We start from the raw sequence: 18,390 nt of genomic DNA, 5'->3' as shown, positions 1-18,390 counted from the left end.
GGCAGTATTGGCTTTTAGTATCATCTTGTGGGCTAGTGCATTATTTTCTATGTGTGAGCGTAAATAGGGCCTTTGTGAGAGTCTGTATATTTGTGTTTGTGCTGTGTTAGCTCGTATTGCGTGGATGACATGATTTGTGTGTGTATGTGTGTGGTGCATGCCACTAGTTATTTATTTTTTTATTTTTCATTTTTTTAAATCGTGGTCGTATTGATCGAACCTTTTGTTAAAGGGATGCTCGTTAATACACAATTAGCATTCAGATAGAAAATACATCATAAGGATAAAAAGTCATGGTCATTAATTCCTGATGACGGGAGTGAGGGATTGGGAAGGGGGAAGGAAAGAGAGGGAGAAAGAGAGACGTAGAAGAGAGAGAGATAGAGATAATAAAAGGCATTCTTCAGTAATTGGAGTGGATTCCATTTAGGAGTTCATATAATTATTCTTCGTTATTTCTCCTCCTCTCTCTTTCGTCCTCCTCATTCTCTCTACCTCAATTTCTCACCCTCTTGGCATCCTTCCTCCCCCTCACACCTTTTAGAGTCTCCATTTTATCCCCATTTTTCTTCTCCTTCCCTCATCAAGTAAAGCGCCCCAAAGTCCCTAACATGTCTCATCACTCATACAGGCCCTCCATCTTAATCCCATTATTTCTCCTCATAGTCTTCCTCCCTCCCTCTTGGAGCGTTAGTTTCCGAGGATCACCAGACATTTCTCTCATCTCCCATTTCTCTCCTTTAGTCTGAAGTGTGAGGACTAGCGCAGCCCTCGTCCTTCCTCCCTATTTTTCCTCATATTTGTCCTCTCCTGGTCCAAGAAAAAAAAAGAAAAGAAAAAAAAAGCTGTCCTCAGCAGCTAGAGGTGCACGTGTTGGGGTTGGAGCTAGCCTCCAAGCTCCCCTCTGGGCTCAGGGGTGGGGGCGACAGAGGGGACTCCAACGCCAAAGTAGAAACCGGAGCTGAAGGTGGTGCAGGAGCTGTGACCTGGACTGGAGAAACTGAAGCTGGCGCAGTGGTTAAAGAAGCAGCAGGGGACAGTGGAACCACAGCACCTCCTCCTCCTCCTCTACCATCCCTTGCATCCCTCTCCCGGAGCAGGTGAACCAGGGCAGCATGCTGGGCGCTGAGGGTTGCAGACAGGTGAGCGGGCAAGGCGTTGAAGCCCGCCGTGAGCTGCTCCACCCGCTGCTCCAGGGACAGCATCTGACGCTCCAAGTCCTCGCTGCGGTCGTTGAGCTCGGACATGAGCTCATACATGACACTCTGCATCTATGAAAGGAGAGAGTGGAGAGTGGGAGATGAGTCAGTGCACACGGCGTACTTTGAAGAAGGGAGACAGACTGCAAACACGTAAAAACAGGAAGATAACACAGTCGCTCTATGAAAGCTTGTTTTAAAAAAAACAAAATACGTTGGTATTGAATAAGGAGAGACACTAAGTAGAGCAGGGATGTCAAATTCATTTTAGCTGGGTCACATGCGGCCCAGTTTGATCTGAAGTGTGCTGGATGAGTAAAACCACTGCATAAAGGTAAAAAAAAGAAAACAGCTTGAAACATTTTCCCCATCTTTTAGCATAAAAAGTACATTCTGAAAAACTTTAATGAAAAATGAACAGCCTGAGGTGTAAAAATAGGTGAAATTTTAATAATATGCCTCAGTGTTTCCACAACTGACAGCCTGCTGACAATACAAAGAAATCCCACAGTTGTAAATGAAGCACTTCAGCACGGCTTAACCACCTTAGTAAGAAAGCTTTAAAACTGGCCGTTCAGGGCAACCACTAACAAATCTGGAGCAGTGACTGTCTGTCTAGAACTACCAATGCAATGCCAAATGAATAATAAACTTTTTAATTGTGATGTTTTTCTGCTGTTTTAACTTTGTGTGTATTACATATGCCAATACATATACATACATATTTTGTATGCGATTTTAACTAGTGTCTTTGTCTTCACGAGGGTATTTTAAATCCCATCAGCCCTGCCCCTGTCCCTGCAAATGTTTACACTTAGGTGAGTCAGTTTGTGGACAGACCGCAACTGGTCACCCACGGTTACAGAATAAGGTAAAGTGTCAGAAAGAGAAAGACTAAGCAAAAATGACAAAAAAAAAACTAAGAGGGATTAGAAATCACACTAGACCGGGCTTTATAACACTGTGAAGAAAGAAAAAGAGCGAGAAGAGAGAGGATGAAAGGAAGCCAACAGAATGTCCCTGCCTTACACATCCCTGTCTCTGTAACCATGGTAAATGCACAAGTGGCCAATTGAGACTGAGATTGCAAAATTGCAAAATATTTGGTGCTAAAGGCATCGCTCCTCTGAAAGAACACACACACACACACACACACACACACACACACACACACACACACACACACACACACGTGCGCTTACATTCTCACTCAAACACCCACACAGTAACAGAAAAAACACGAGCACTCCCCTCCCTCCTCTCGTTTCCTCCTCACTCTCTCACTCAGTCATCCCTGTTTTAACACTTCTTCTGGTTGCTAGGAGACGCAAAGCCACAGAAACAGGCAGATCAGCATGGAAACGGAGAAATGCTGTGCAAAATTTTTGGGGGGAGCAAAAGCATGTCAGGTATGAGCGACTAACCTGTATGCAAAAATGAAGAGCACTGATGTGTGCCTCACCTTTGAGAGATCCACTAGTGTGTTGGCCTGATCGCTGAGTTTCCTCTGCTCCATTTTCACGCTGCGTAATCTGCAAACAGATGCACACATAAAACACACATACAGGGTGGAAACCCGGTAAATATGCTGTGGTTGGACCAGAGAGTTAATCCCTCAGGGTTCAGACAACACCACTCTGGAGCGGTCACCTTGCCAAGTTGAGCTTCATTTCTACCTGAATGTACAATAACAGCAAGCGCACAGTGTGGACTGAAACATAGTAATCTTGTCATGAAGTAGAGAATACATATATTTGTATATATATAATGAATGCAGGAAAAGAAACATTAAAAGTTAAAAGATAATTATTATTAAGGAAAACTTTTGGGGCACAAGACCTAGAGGGAAATAAACCAAAAAATCTGATAAAAAAAAATCATTGTACTTTAGTCCAATTAAAAGCCTATTGGACTCTCAAAGCACTATACAATAATTGGTGAACTAACCTGTGTTTTCATAAAACAAACCCTGTGAGGCTGACTTTATGAGACTGCACCCCCAGCTGAGCCCGTCTCCTGTTATGCTAACAGATTTTAACCACAGAATGTACCCCTATTCCCATCGAGTCAGCCCGGTTGCTGTGTTGACACAGCCAGTCCACAGTCCACATGAATAAGGATTAGCCTTTGAATGCTAGATTTAACACAGCCTTACGTCTCTTGACTCTGGCTTTTGAATTGTCCTGAAGTTGAACCGTTAAAGATCAAAGGATCAGGAAACATTTACGAGATCCTTCATTTAGATGCTGGACGGAGGATATACAAAAAATCCTTTTCTTTATGTGTGTGAATTACACTCTGAGCACTTGTAACAGCAGCATCACTTTTTGGGAGAGATGACAGGGTGATCGGAGTGTCTCTAACAGCACACAATGCACATGATTATCCATTCCCACAAGTGTATTTGCCTGGATTGAACCTGCCCTTTCGTAGATGATGAATCACATCATGCGTGTGTGTGTGTTTGTGTGTGCGGGGATTAATGCATTTTATCTGATGATCAGCGTTGATTCAACCTGTGGGTGGATAGAAAGTACAGCTGATTTCAAAGGCTTCATCAGCTCAGCAGCGCCGTCATGCGCATGTGCTCGTGTGCACGGGTGTGCTTGCGTGCGCGAGTGTATGTAGTTGTGTGTGAGGTGCGGTCTCACTGATGTATAGCCTGGAGGAACTTCCGCTGGTGTTTGCGGACTCTCGAATGGTCGATCTTCTTCATCAGCTTGGTGTGTTTGTAGATGAGCCAAGTCTCTCTTAGTACGTTAGCAGCTGCATTCTTTATCTGCTCCCAAAAAAGAATAAGCACACATATACACACTTATTGTTAGCAACAGGTGGTCCTTAGCAACTGAAACTGGCAACAGGTTTGCCCAGCCCTCTCGTCTTTCTCTTTTTTCCCCTGGTTTTGCTATTATCTATGCAAAGAAGAAAAAAAAAAACACTAAACCATCATTCTCTTCTTAGAGGCTGCCCTCATTCTCTCTGTCTCTCTCTCATGCTCCCTCTCTCTCTACACATACCGGCTTGCCTGCCAATGCTTTTCATGTGTGCATAAACAGCTCTCTCCTTAGGGAGATTGGCAATGAGAACCAACAGGAGTCTCCCCCTCACACACACTTCTCTCTTCTCTTGGTTTGTCTACATGCCACATTATATCTTAGACTTATTCAAATGGGGCTGCATTATCTTGGCTGGCTGAAGTAATTCAGCGCAGCACCATCGCAGTGTATTAAAACCAGTGATCTTCTGTTTAATTATGACAACAACTGAAAGCAACAATCGCTGCACAGTCACTGCACTCAAACTAGCTGTCAAAGGCATTCCCCATCTCTACAGAGGAGGAACATTAGCCTATGTAATGATGCTCAGTTGTGGCGAGCCACTCCAAGACGGTTATTTTTCTTCACTTCATTTGTTTGGACCAGCAGAATGGGAGATTTCTTTGATTTAATAAAATGCCTGTTTGAAATGTCAGTTTCTGGTCATTTAGATAAATATCGGGATTCTTCTACTTTCTCGCGGCTCCATACTTGTTCCTGTATGTTTCATGTATTTTATAGGTTGCTATGTAATTACAACACAGGGGTCTCACACCCATCGAAAAAAGCGAGGGTGGACACCATAGAGAAGGGAGAGAGAATCTGTAAGGACATAAATTGAATGAGAGACTTCAAAGAGATGCTGAGCATTGAACAAAGAACAATTATACCCCCGTCTGAGGAGCACAAAAGACCCCGGCAGCTTGGCTAATCAGCACCCATCCACTGCAGTCAAGGACTGCTCACTCACATACACGCCTACACATACACACATGCAGACACACGCACACACTATTGGCTACAGATGAAGAGAGTAGGAGGCCGTGGGCCTTGCAGATGTGTTTTCAATAACACAGAGGAAGTCAAATCAAATAGAGCTCATCGAGCGAACTATAGATAATATATAAGGCCCCCGTGATTCAGCAAATTCGACACGTTATCCACCATTTGTAAAGACAGTAAAGATAAAAAAACCCCAAAACCTTTATTCTGCTTAATTTAAAAAAAAAAACACACAAGAACAAAACTTACAGTAACCCTACAAAATAAAACACATTTATGTTAAAATTCATGGAATGACATAATTTGAATGTGCAAGCATCACCTTCCAGTATGCATCAATGGGATTACAGACCTCCCAACCGTGTGGCAAACACAGGCAGTGACAGACCTGCAAAGATCTTAAACAGCCATCACAACCCTGACATGCTGTTTAATAGGCCGGGGGCGCTAATGTTGTTTATATATAACATGTTTATAGCAGCGCTTTTTGAGACACTACATCTAAACTACATTACATTAGATATGCTGCTGAAGGATACATGTAAGATTAATTAGTATTAACTTACTTAGATTATGTTGGAATAAATAGAGTTCATTATTGCTCTCTCTCTCTCTTTTTGTTTTACAGGCACTAAAGAGCACATTCAGTACTGTTTAAAGCTGTGGGCCCTTTGGTAGACTGAAATGCCAGATCTTGTTTATCACATGATTAATGGCTGCAGGGTGAGTGAAAGATGATGATTGATGGCATCTTGTGTCTGACTGAATGGCAGGCTGCGGAAGTTTTTCCACAGTTTTCAAGCACAGGTCCAGCAGTGCAGAGGGAGTCTACCGCTGCTGGACATTTTTTTTCTTTCTTTTTTGTGCAGATGATTATAAAGCATCATTTAAATCCTGGAAACAAAAAATGAAACCCAACTGTGTATTTTTTGCAAAGACCCCACCACCACCGGCACACTGTATTTAATTGTCTCTCTCCTCCTGTGAATCAATGTCGATATCGATGCAAAGACAGCTACTCCATTAACAAAGCTAACAGACTCAACATGAACCGCTAAGAATACGCCACGAGAAACCAAATGACAGCAGCGGCAGCCATTCCTGGACCATATGGCTTGTACTCGGGCAACCATGTTAGGGCCATCTGGCTGGTTTGGGTCAAAGATCTGTTCTGGCTGCTCCCCTGTGTGGCACACCTTATGGCAGGTACACGCAAAGTCTGTTAACGCATGGGGCTCCCACTTCTCAGCATGCTAGGCAGTTGATGACATGTTGCAGAATATAAATTAATCAGCAGAAATAGAAACATTTTACTGAAATTACTATATATATATATGTAATCCCAGTTTATAATACATTAAAAACAGAACGTTTCCATTTACTAAATAAACATTAACTGAAATACCAAAACTGGGAAAAGAAGGGAAGAAGAGAAATAGACTTTTTTTTTCTCATCAGTTGGAAACAAGATCAGAGGTAAAGCTAAATTGCTAAACCAAGAAAGACTCAACCTTTTTCACCCTGGAGGTCCACATACCAGGATTATAAAGACACAACCACTGCCATTTTCAAAGGTTGCCAAGTGTGGCACTTTCACTTAAAATGAAATCAGCTTCTTATTGCTGCTGAGACTAAAATGGATGTAGAATTGTTGAGAATTTTTAGACCAGGTTCAACACCATTAGTGTCACTGACTTACAAAACCTCGCTGGCTATTTTATTAGGTACACCTGTTCAGCTGTTTGTGAACCTATCATTAACGGGAATATCTAATCACGCGGCAGCAGCTTAATATACTCAGGCATGTAGACATGGTCAAGTTGACCTGCTGAAGTTCAAGCATCAGAATGGAGGAGAAAGGGAATTTAAGTGATTTTAAAATTAGCACAGTTCTTGGTGCCAGATTTGCTGCTAATCTACTCTGATTTTACTACACAACCATCCCTAAAGTTTACAAAGAGTGGCATGCAAAAGAGAAAATATCCAGCGAGCAGTAGTTCTCTAGTTGAAAAAGTCTTGGTGATGTCTGAGGTCAGACTGCTTTCAGCAGATAGGAAGATAAAAATGAGTTAAAAAAGAAAACACAACCAGGGTATGCAGAAGAGCATCTCTGGGCAGCAAACGATCACACCGGTGTCACTTCTGTCAGGTAGAAACAGGAAACTGATGCTAAAATTCCCACACAGGCTCACCAAAATTGGACATAAGATATGAAAAATATTCCCTGGTTTAATGAGTCTTGCTTTCTGCTGTGACATTCAGATGGTAAGGTTTTAATTTGGTGTAAACGACATAAAAGCATGGATCCATCCTGGCTTCAGTCAGTGATTCAGACTGGAAGTAGTGGTGTAATGTTGTGGGGATATTTTCTTGGCACAATTTATGCCCTTTAGTAGCAGTTGAACATCATTTAAACACCACAGTCTGCCCAGCTAATGCTGCTGACCATGTCCACCCTTTCATGATCATAGAGTACCCTTCTTCTGATTGCTGCTTTCAGAATGTCAAAGCTTCATTCATCTCAAACTGGTTTCTTTGACTTGACATTGAATCCACTGTACTCAAATGGCATCCATAGTCACCAGATCTCAATCCAACAGAGCATATTTGGGATGTGGTGGAATCGGAGACTCACATAATGAATGTGCAGTCGACAAATGTGCAGCAACTGCGTAAAACTATCATGTCATGTTAGTAATTTATAGTTTTGAGAGATAATAATTTTTTTTGCTGGATATTTTCAAGTCTCACAGATGCAGAAACATTATATATCAAAATTAATTCTAAATGTATTAATTTTGGCCCTACAGTTTTATAGCTGTAGAGTAGAACTGGAGATTTTTACTCAATTGGACATTTAAATAAAAGCCTAGCACTTATAGGGTTAATGACCTGTGCATGTAATTAGGCTCTGAGATGCTGGACACACAATGGTGTTTTTCCAGTGATCAGAAAACAAACAGACGAATTGCCTTGGCAACAAACTCATCCATGTGCCACTGTGACACGTGGCCTTACCTGCTCTGACCTTCCCTTCACAGACACACTGACAAGGGGACAAGGAGACACTTAGGCAGACACAAACATGGCCACACACAAGGACAATAATCACTATTTCAGCATCCAAAGCAAAGGAGAGTGATGCCCTTAGGCTCAAGTTAAAGGTGAAACAAATCAATAAAATCACAGAACATTAAATTACAGTTAAAATAATCACTGGATCTTATTAGGGGGCTAACACATTTTCTACATTAGAAGGAAGCTCATGTGCAAGTTCAACTGGCAAAAACTGAAAAAAAACATCAATGAGATATGTAAATGCACTCGTGGAGCATTGAATGAATTGTCACCATCACAATATGACTATAATAACAATGAATAACGATATGCTTATAAATGAAAAGGCTGCTAAAAGTTATTTTTATTATGTGGAGTGGAAGCTAGCTTAGTGGAAATCTTCGGGGGTTAGATTGCTCCCATTTGGCTACTGGTGTAAACATTGGAAGGCACTGCGGCACCTCCTCCTTGGCCAGAGTCCAGAGTGCACTCTGAATATTCAGACAGGCCGAAGCTCTGAAATGTGCCGGAGGGACTCGTAAAAGTGCCCTGAATTAAGTAGTGGTCCAGTGTGAAAGCAGAATATGCATCCCGAGTGCAAATTTCTAGAAAGATTTTTTTTCCAGCTTCTAACTTGGAACGAGAGTTTAAAAGCCTGAAAAAAAAGTAATGACCTCAGATACAGACAGTGTCAGCCACAGTCACACAGTCAACTGGCTTACTGCTTCAATAAAAGGAATTTAACACTGGAATTTGACATCGTAGCGCCATCAAAAGGAAGGAGATGTTAGCCCACTGACTTAGCGCCTGAGCAAGCATGTCCTGCTTTTCTTGGTGTTGAGTGAGCTCTCTGAAAGTTGAGGGTGAAATTTTGACCAAATGGGCTTCCAGCAGTGCTCTGAATCAACCAGTGCTTCAGTACACAGCCACAAAAAACAGCAGCAACAAACCAAGAATCGAGAAGAAAAAACAGTCCTGGCATCAAACAACAACAAATCACACCTCACACACATAGTCAACTTAAGGACTAGATTAACTGCTATTTAATTAACATTTGCATTAATCCTATCAGATGGAGAGACTTCACTGAGCACTGCATGAAAATTAACTCGGTGCATTAGTCTTTGGAAGGAAATCATTCTCCCCGATAAGGTTATTAGGCCCTCCACACGCAATGTGCACTGCACAGGGGTTCAAAATATCAACTTCAGTCTTGACATTGCTCTGCATAAAAAACTGATCGAGGATGAAAGCAGCAAGTATTCATCAATCATGAAAATAGAAAGGATTCAAAAAATTGTCAAAAAGTGTCAAAATCATAAGGAAAAGTTACAGCGAGATTTTTGGGCTCAGATTTTCATGCTATTGATGAACCACACCCTATTCTTTAGACAACATTACAAAATTACATTAGATTGCACAACACCTCGTTCAGATCAGCTAAGAGCGTCTCTCTGGCATTTAATTGACATTCTTGTTAATCCTTCAAAGGGAAGTAGACAGCATTGCAGTGAGTTAGAAAGACAGACTGTGTGCTTTCCTGTCTGTTTGTGTGTGTGCGCACATATGATGATGGCAAGATGTTGAAGCTATTGTTGCATTATTTATTATAAAGCTTTGACTGATTGTATTCTCTTGGTACAAAGATGTGGCAAAGAATGGCCCCGGCTATGTAAATCAATGTGCACACAACAGCTTCAATCATTGGTCTCTCAGTGATAGAGGGCAGGAGACAATTACCGCAGCATAAACCGTAGACCCTTTGAAGGGAAATGTCACCAAGCAGCATGCTGCATATTGCTCTAGGAGGCCTCCGTTACTTGATGAGCGGGTTTATTAAGATCATGAATTACCCTTAATGATGATGGCATTTGCTTTAAAATATGAATATAATCTTTTTGCTTGAGGGGCTAATAAAGTTGATCAGTGTGACAAAAAATACAATACTTTTTTAGCTACCAGTTAAAAATTTGGGATTTGAGGTGACTTTCCTCAACCTTTAAAACTTAAGGTACACATGTACCGGTACTTTTGTAATTACCAGGGGATTGTGAAAAAATTGTAGGTTAGCTGAATAAACGATAAAAATTCATTTGATTATAGTATTTAGCACATTTACGGTCACAATTACCAGCTACACAAACCACACAGCCTCCACATAACCTGATCTGCATCGAGTTTAGCAGAAAAGCTGAAAAGGCTAAAAAACTAATGGAAAAATGATTGATATGTACACTGTCTGCCACTTGAAGAGGTGAAGACGAATTTGCATTTCAATGAGGAGTATGAATGCAAATTAAGGTAACCTGCTGAAACAAGAATCTTTAGGCCAGCTAGCAGCGCGGTGAAGCTGTGCTTTGAGCTAAATGCTAAACTGATCATGCTAATATGATCAGGCTACACCGTTTCACCAGGCTGTCAGCAGGCCCAAAAACTCACATTCACTGTACTAACAAAGAAACTTTTGAACATTAAAACAAAAGCCAAGTTTCTACAGGCAAGGTGGTAAAACACTTAGCAAAACTGCTAACGTTAGCTCAAAGCACTGAGTACTGGTGCAAAATTTAAATAGCTATTAATTTGATAATTAAGCCCCAATCACACTGGTCGCTAGGAAAAAAGATATATACCCAACTGTTTGGGCGTGATTGCTGGAGGTTGGTGGCAGTCGCTGTGAATTGCTAAGCCCTCTATTCACACAGGGCATGAGACCAGTCAGTAATCCCGTGGTAATCATGGGTTACTAGAGGAATTACTAGAGAATTTGCAAGTTGCTTCTGTTGCTAAGAGAAATTGGTTGCAAAGAGGTATATGGTGTTGCATCGAAAACCCTTTTACGATTGCTTTGGTCACTAGCAGGTTTCCATGATCACTTGCTGTTTACATGGAAAATGGTAACTTGTCTGCAGACACTCAAAAACGATATGCCACGTTAGGGAAAAAAAATGCAACATAAACCATAAACAGAGAGTAAAACTTGTGCCTTTTAAAACGTTTTGACTGCTGCAGTAAGGCCTGTACAGTTTTTACGCTCCCTGTTTTGGGTTTGCTTTGCACTTCAAACAATGTCACCACCCATCGGCGAGTAGTTAGCGACAGACTGTGGACAAATTTGTGCCTTCCATGAAAACAACGGGCAACCATTACAACATGCTGGCAACCAAAGCAATCACAAGATCACAAGATTTTGGGTTTACCATTCTGTATACAACTGCTTACACTTAGTGAAAATGTTGGAAACTGGTCAGGGAATACAGATTTTACCCTAGTGACAACAGATTTTAGGGGAGCTTCTGTCTGATTTCTAGACCAGTGTGACTGAGACCTTATTAAACTAAAATGAAAACCACCAGATTTGAAAAATGACAGCATTGTGGTCAAAAAACTGCAAATCTTTGGATGCTCAATTGGGATTAGCTGCAAAAGCAAGTCTATCTCCAAAGACTCATGAGTTAAAATGCCTGGCTTTAAAGCAGAGATATATTTAGCTTGGAATCTTTGGTCTCTATAGCAAATTTTACAATTTATGAAAGCAAAAACAAAAAAACAGAAAACAAACCAAAAACTTCACAACTGACAAAAATTGGTTTGCTTGAAAAAAATCCAAGGTAAAAATCTGTTTTTCAGCAGATATTATGTAACATTTCAGGTAGGGGTGTTTTTTTTTATGTTTTTCCAGCATTGTCTTTTTAAGGGCCATTTTAAATTTCCATTATCTAGAAAAACTGCTTGAACTTGGTCCTTTATATTTTTCAGGGTTAATATCTGGTACTCCTGCTCTCAGGAGTGAATTTCAAGTTAACAAAATATTGAAGGATGCTTGAAAGTCCCTAAAATATTTGAAACTCTGGTCTCTGACAACAGTTTTGGAGGACTGTAGAAAACCACAATTTTACAGGGTGGAGACTGATTTTTTTTTTTACAGCTTCTCATATACAAAGCACACAATAATCTTTAAAACAGTCTAAACTGGGAAAATAGCTTCATAGACATTAAAGCTTGAATATGGAAGAAAAAAAATACACTGAAATGTGATATTTCCCAGGTGTGACACCACATACAATATCTAAATGAACTTTAGATAATTTAAGACAAAGCAAGTGTGTAACAGCATTCTCTGTCATTTTCTCGTTGTGAATTTTGAAATGCTCATGGTAGCCAAACATTGTTTCAGAAGCAGACAACTAAATGATGCAAAATGAATATGTTGTATAATAACAAAGGTAGGTAGTTAAATCTTATTTTCAATAATAAACTGTTCATATCAGATTCAGTTTGCAAAATATCGCCGCCCTTGCAAACACCTGTGGAGCACATGGTTAAGGATGGTAAACATCTTGTGAAAACAGACCTGGCCAAAGACTGCAGGAACATGAAGAGAGAGCCTGGCTACAACTGACACACAGAGTCTATTTGGTTTCTTTGTCGATATCTTATCCACGCTCAAATTATTGATCACTCCACTCCGTTCAGTCACCCAGATAACCCTGCTGCCATCATGCACCCTACATATTTGATATGGGAGCTATTTTTAAAACTTGGGTCTTTCAACTGTATGAAAAATTGAAAAGGACCAGAGGAGGGAGGGAGGGAGTTGGGAGAGATGGGGTGTGGGGAACGGAGGCTGGGAGGGGGCAACAGAAGAAGGAGAAAGCAGTGGAGGAAGGAGAGAAGCAAATGTGACAAAGAGAGAGAGAGAAAAGGATTTACTGTAAGAGAGACAAATGTCAGAGGAGAGGGGAGGTGTGGGAGGGAAAAGATCGGCGATGGAAAGAAAAAGAGAGCGGCGGTAAGTGAGGGAGCGGAATAGAGAGAGTGAGACAGAGATGACCTTTTATTGCCTTCGCTCACTCAAATAACATGGCACTCTGTCACAACAATACAGGGTGTAATGTGCTAGTTGGGGAGGGTGACGCAGTAGCAGTGAAAGAACAATCCTTTTAGCCGGGCTCTCGACGCCAAAGAAATTCTACAGTGTAAAATCACTTGCACTGCACATAAAAACCGCACTTTTACAAATGACAGCTGCAGGGAGAACGAGTGCTCTTTACACTCTGTGCTTTTGCTTTATCGCTGCTACAGACGACACACTCATTCACACGCACGCACTCACTGACATCGAGCATGCCTACACACCCTCTTGGTGAGTTGCGTGTCCATCATGAAGTTGTGTACATGTTTCTCGGCCTTGGTCAGCTCCAACTTCCTGGCTACCACGGCAACCACCAGAGCCGTACAGCCCGCACCCTATGAGAGACAAGAGGGGAGGGAGGGAGGAGGACAGAGTCAGCCAGTACAGAGGTGGAATTGGTAAATCTGTGGTTTTTGGACAGGGAATTAGTTCAGATGATTGAAGGGAGCAAGGACAAATATGAAGATGACAGAAGGAGAAGTGAATGGGAGAGAGGAGAGGATTAGGAGGAATAGCTCTGTTCCAGATCCACATTTCCTCATGTTGAGAGGCAAGCCAAATCTATTTTCACCTCCAATCCATCTGGTATGAGATGCCTTCTATATCGCCTCTATAGGACGCTGAAATTGTGCCCCTTAAAGATAAAACCAGAAAAAAAAATATCACCGTTTGACACCAACTAATTTAATTTAATTGGATGTTGTCAATCCGAATTACGTGGTGTCAGTCTTCTCCTGTCACTGGTGGCTTGAGGCCTGCAGGATGTGTAAAAGTGTAAAACAGCACTAGTTTGTCTGTATCCCAGCTCAACCCACGTGGGACTCACGGCAAATTCATTTGGGAGAGAATGACAGCAGTCTCTCAACCAAAAAAGACATGCTTGAGAGGAGAAGAGGAGCAGGAACACAGGGAAGAAGACAGACTTAATTAACTTTTAGATTAGACACTGTATTCAATGGGGCTGTTGAGTGCTCACAGGTTCCTCTGAAGGGGCAGGCACCGAGAGGGAAAAAAGAAGAGAGAGGGGAAGAAAAGATAAAGAAAGTGAAGAGCAATGAGTAAATATAAATGGGGAAGGGAAGAAACATGGGCGGATGAATATATGAGGAGAGGGTGTGTGCACGGAATAGGAGGAGAGAAAGATGGAGAAGAAGGCAATGTTAATGAGGTCACATATCTCCTGATAAGTAATGAATTAAGATTAAGAGTGTTTAATGAAAATGTATGAGTGTCTTCCTTCCTTCTTGTAAGTGTGCGAAGCTCACAGTTGGCAGAGGATAGGAGTGACAGAATAAAGAGATATAAGGAGAGAAACATAGTGACTTAGAGCAACAGCGAGGGCGCATGCAACATTTTGAAGCGTGCAGGAAATAGCCGGGACTTCATCATGCACACTCCTGAACGACAAGACAGGTTTGCCAAAAATAACCTTGGCTGGGTTCAGTGAAATGTAACGCACAAACAGGCCTTAGTGCCCACATCTATACACTCATCCACTCTATTTGTGTTTATTCAAAAACTATGAATAAAATATGATGAGAGCCAATGGAAACCCCTTAGAGCATTTGTACATGTCTGCGCTTTAGGGAACAGAGCCCTCAGATAACAAACAGCACAAAATGCAGCGCAGTGTGCACGTGTTCACAAATGACCTCCTTGGTCAGAAACAGCGGGGCACTGATTGGTTTGTCGGGGCAGCCTTTGTGTGTGTGTATGTGGAAGCATGCGTTGACAAAGTGGCCGTATATGTGTGTATGTGTCAATTTGTTTGCACATGCATCTGCATCTATTTGCTTCCAGCAGCGCTCCCAGTGAAATGTCCATGCAGTGACACGACTGATGACGGCTATGCTGCTGTGATTTCTTCCATTTACCAGGGTGTTCCCCTTGTTTTCTTCAGTACAGCACAGCTGTCTACCCACTCAGAAAAGGGGGAATCACCCATCTGTGCCTTTGTGTAACACCCACGCGGTCCAGGTAAAAAGTGAATGCAAACAGCAGTGGAAAATTGTTTCCAAAACCAGTCAGTGGGAACATGCAGAGGGAGGAAAAAATACGGTTGAAAAAAAAACAAACATTTAATATGCTCAATTAGTGTTCAAAATGCAAGCACTTAGAACAGAAAAGCCACAAAAAGGTTAAAAATGATAGCTTGTCTGCATCTGTTTAACCTGCAAGCCATCCACAACTGCAGTATGACTGCAGTTAAGCTGTAGGAAATAAAAATAATTATGCACAGTCATATGGTAAAACTTAAATGTAACGCCTACATTTAGGATGAATCTACATGTTAAAAATATTGGAAATATAGCCCACTGTAATGTAGGACATTTTAAAGGAGACCTCTTGCTCCTGAATTTATACTATACATCATGCAATCACAATAAATGAATATTATTTTTATGATTTATTTTTCCAGCACCATATATATTTTTAAGGTCTCTTTTCTTGATTTACAGTTCAAAAATGCCTTATTTATCTCATATTGGCTCTTGATGTAGCCCCCCTGATATCGTCTACTGAAAACAGGCAATCTCTGTAAAGAGCCATTTCTGAAAGCCTGCCTTCTTCTGATTGTCTCTCGAATTGTTTCTGCAGCACAATGATTCTTATAGGCACTGCAGTTTCCTGTAACCAGTGTGGATGTTCTTGAAAGAAATTGTAAATCTTCTACAAAACATAATTTTTTGATCTCTAGTGGAAATGTTTTAAACGCACCTCCACCTGTTTGAGTCACAGATTAATCTGAAGACTGGACTCAAGGAACAAAAGCTTTGACTGACAGACGGTTGCCAATACAGACGGCTCTAGCGTAAGCTATGTGCTAAGCTTTGCCACTGCTAATCTGATTTAGCTGAACTGCTTGTGGGTTAAAGCATTTTTAATGCACGTATCCATAAAATAATACGGCTTGTGTGGCTAACCAACATTCCAAAGCATACATCCAAATCAACAAAAGAATGGCTTCACTAGAAGATTATGGTTATACAGGGAGTGCAGAATTATTAGGCAAATGAGTATTTTGTCCACATCATCCTCTTCATGCATGTTGTCCTACTCCAAGCTGTATAGGCTCGAAAGCCTACTACCAATTAAGCATATTAGGTGATGTGCATCTCTGTAATGAGAAGGGGTGTGGTCTAATGACATCAACACCCTATATCAGGTGTGCATAATTATTAGGCAACTTCCTTTCCTTTGGCAAAATGGGTCAAAAGAAGGACTTGACATGCTCAGAAAAGTCAAAAATAGTGAGATATCTTGCAGAGGGATGCAGCAGTCTCAAAATTGCAAAGCTTCTGAAGCGTGATCATCGAACAATCAAGCGTTTCATTCAAAATAGTCAACAGGGTGTGCAATACTCAGAGACATGGCCAAGGTAAGAAAGGCTGAAAGACGACCACCACTGAACAAAACACACAAGCTGAAACGTCAAGACTGGGCCAAGAAATATCTCAAGACTGGTTTTTCTAAGGTTTTATGGACTGATGAAATGAGAGTGAGTCTTGATGGGCCAGATGGTTGGGCCCGTGGCTGGATTGGTAAAGGGCAGAGAGCTCCAGTCCGACTCAGACGCCAGCAAGTTGGAGGTGGAGTACTGGTTTGGGCTGGTATCATCAAAGATGAGCTTGTGGGGCCTTTTCGGGTTGAGGATGGAGTCAAGCTCAACTCCCAGTCCTACTGCCAGTTTCTGGAAGACACCTTCTTCAAGCAGTGGTACAGGAAGAAGTCTGCATCCTTCAAGAAAAACATGATTTTCATGCAGGACAATGCTCCATCACACATGTCCAAGTACTCCACAGCATGGCTGGCAAGAAAGGGTATAAAAGAAGAAAAACTAATGACATGGCCTCCTTGTTCACCTGATCTGAACCCCATTGAGAACCTGTGGTCCATCATCAAATGTGAGATTTACAAGGAGGGAAAACAGTACACCTCTCTGAACAGTGTCTGGGAGGCTGTGGTTGCTGCTGCACGCAATGTTGATGGTGAACAGATCAAAACACTGACAGAATCCATGGATGGCAGGCTTTTGAGTGTCCTTGCAAAGAAAGGTGGCTATATTGGTCGCTGATTTGTTTTTGTTTTGTTTTTGAATGTCAGAAATGTATATTTGTGAATGTGGAGATGTTATATTGGTTTCACTGGTAAAAATAAATAATTGAAATGGGTATATATTTGTTTTTTGTTAAGTTGCCTAATAATTATGCACAGTAATAGTCACCTGCACACACAGATATCCCCCTAAAATAGCTAAAACTAAAAACAAACTAAAAACTACTTCCAAAAGCATTCAGCTTTGATATTAATGAGTTTTTTGGGTTCATTGAGAACATGGTTGTTGTTCAATAATAAAATAATTCCTCAAAAATACAACTTGCCTAATAATTCTGCACTCCCTGTACAATGGCAGAGCCCGAACCAATATCCAATTAAATATCTGCCCAGATGAGCTGATGAGGGGTGCGCACAGGAGATGCCTTTGTAATCTGACAGATTTGAAGCACCTTTGCAACTTAAGTTGTGCCAAATATATTGCCAATTATTGTCAAGTCATGATGTGCCCTACTTTCAGACTCCTACCCAAAAAGAACCCATCCATACAAGCAGTTATTAGCGTGTTGTACATAAATTTGTTGCAGACAGTTGTTCATAAGTGGCGATTCTAGGCTCCAGTTGCCTAGGTAACCTTCTAATGTATTTTTCCAGTCTGTCAAATGTTAATCGACAGTATCCTTTGCTCTCATTGATAGCTGCTTCAGTCAGTCACCTTGACTGAGAAGCTGAGAAAAGTTCAACTCGGGACACACACGTTCTCACTTGACGTCACTTAATCTCATTGACTTCAGTTGATATCTGGTCAGCACCTTACTGCAAATTGCTTCCTTTGTAGATTACCTTTAATTTGAATGTATATATATATATATATATATATATATATGAAAAGAGGTTATTATTAGAAAATATTATTATTTCCCCACTATATGATTTCAGTTTGTTTTACAATTGGATCGAATGCCAAGGTTTTGCACCACAAAAACCTTGCATGTAAACATAGGCTTTTGGAATCCACTGTATTATTTCACAGTAAAAATAGGTAAAGCATACGCACATTCAATTTTTATTCATGCATACAGTAGTGCTCTCCAACAACCAATCCTTGAATAATAAAATGTCATATAACTACAGCTATGTCTTACTATACTGCCATTCATTTATTTGTTTATAGACCAAGCCCTACTTCTCAGTGCAGTTTAATAAACACTTAATAATCACTTCATGTTGTACACACGACCTGTGTACAACATGAAGTGCTGTATCACATATGCTGTACACAACATTTGTGGTATAGTGTACCTAACCTCCATCTTGCTATCCACCCACTCACAACAACACACAACCA

The 18,390-nt window shown here is 41.1% G+C and overlaps 1 protein-coding gene across 1 annotated transcript in view; it reads right to left on the bottom strand.

Annotated features, from left to right (window-relative positions):
* Positions 1 to 671: 671 nt before the first annotated feature.
* The window catches only part of kcnn3 (potassium intermediate/small conductance calcium-activated channel, subfamily N, member 3), a 58,832-nt gene continuing 41,113 nt past the window's right edge, over positions 672 to 18,390 (bottom strand). The window contains 4 exon segments of the mRNA XM_082550768.1: positions 672 to 1,271; positions 2,662 to 2,731; positions 3,851 to 3,978; positions 13,211 to 13,321. Coding sequence (XP_082406894.1) covers positions 852 to 1,271; positions 2,662 to 2,731; positions 3,851 to 3,978; positions 13,211 to 13,321 — 729 coding nt within the window. The 3' untranslated portion in view covers positions 672 to 851.

The sequence above is a fragment of the Aulonocara stuartgranti genome (genome assembly GCF_965226115.1).
Source record: "Aulonocara stuartgranti genome assembly, chromosome: 11".
Taxonomy (NCBI): Eukaryota; Metazoa; Chordata; class Actinopteri; order Cichliformes; family Cichlidae; genus Aulonocara; species Aulonocara stuartgranti.
This window is presented reverse-complemented; position numbering and strand designations above follow the sequence as displayed.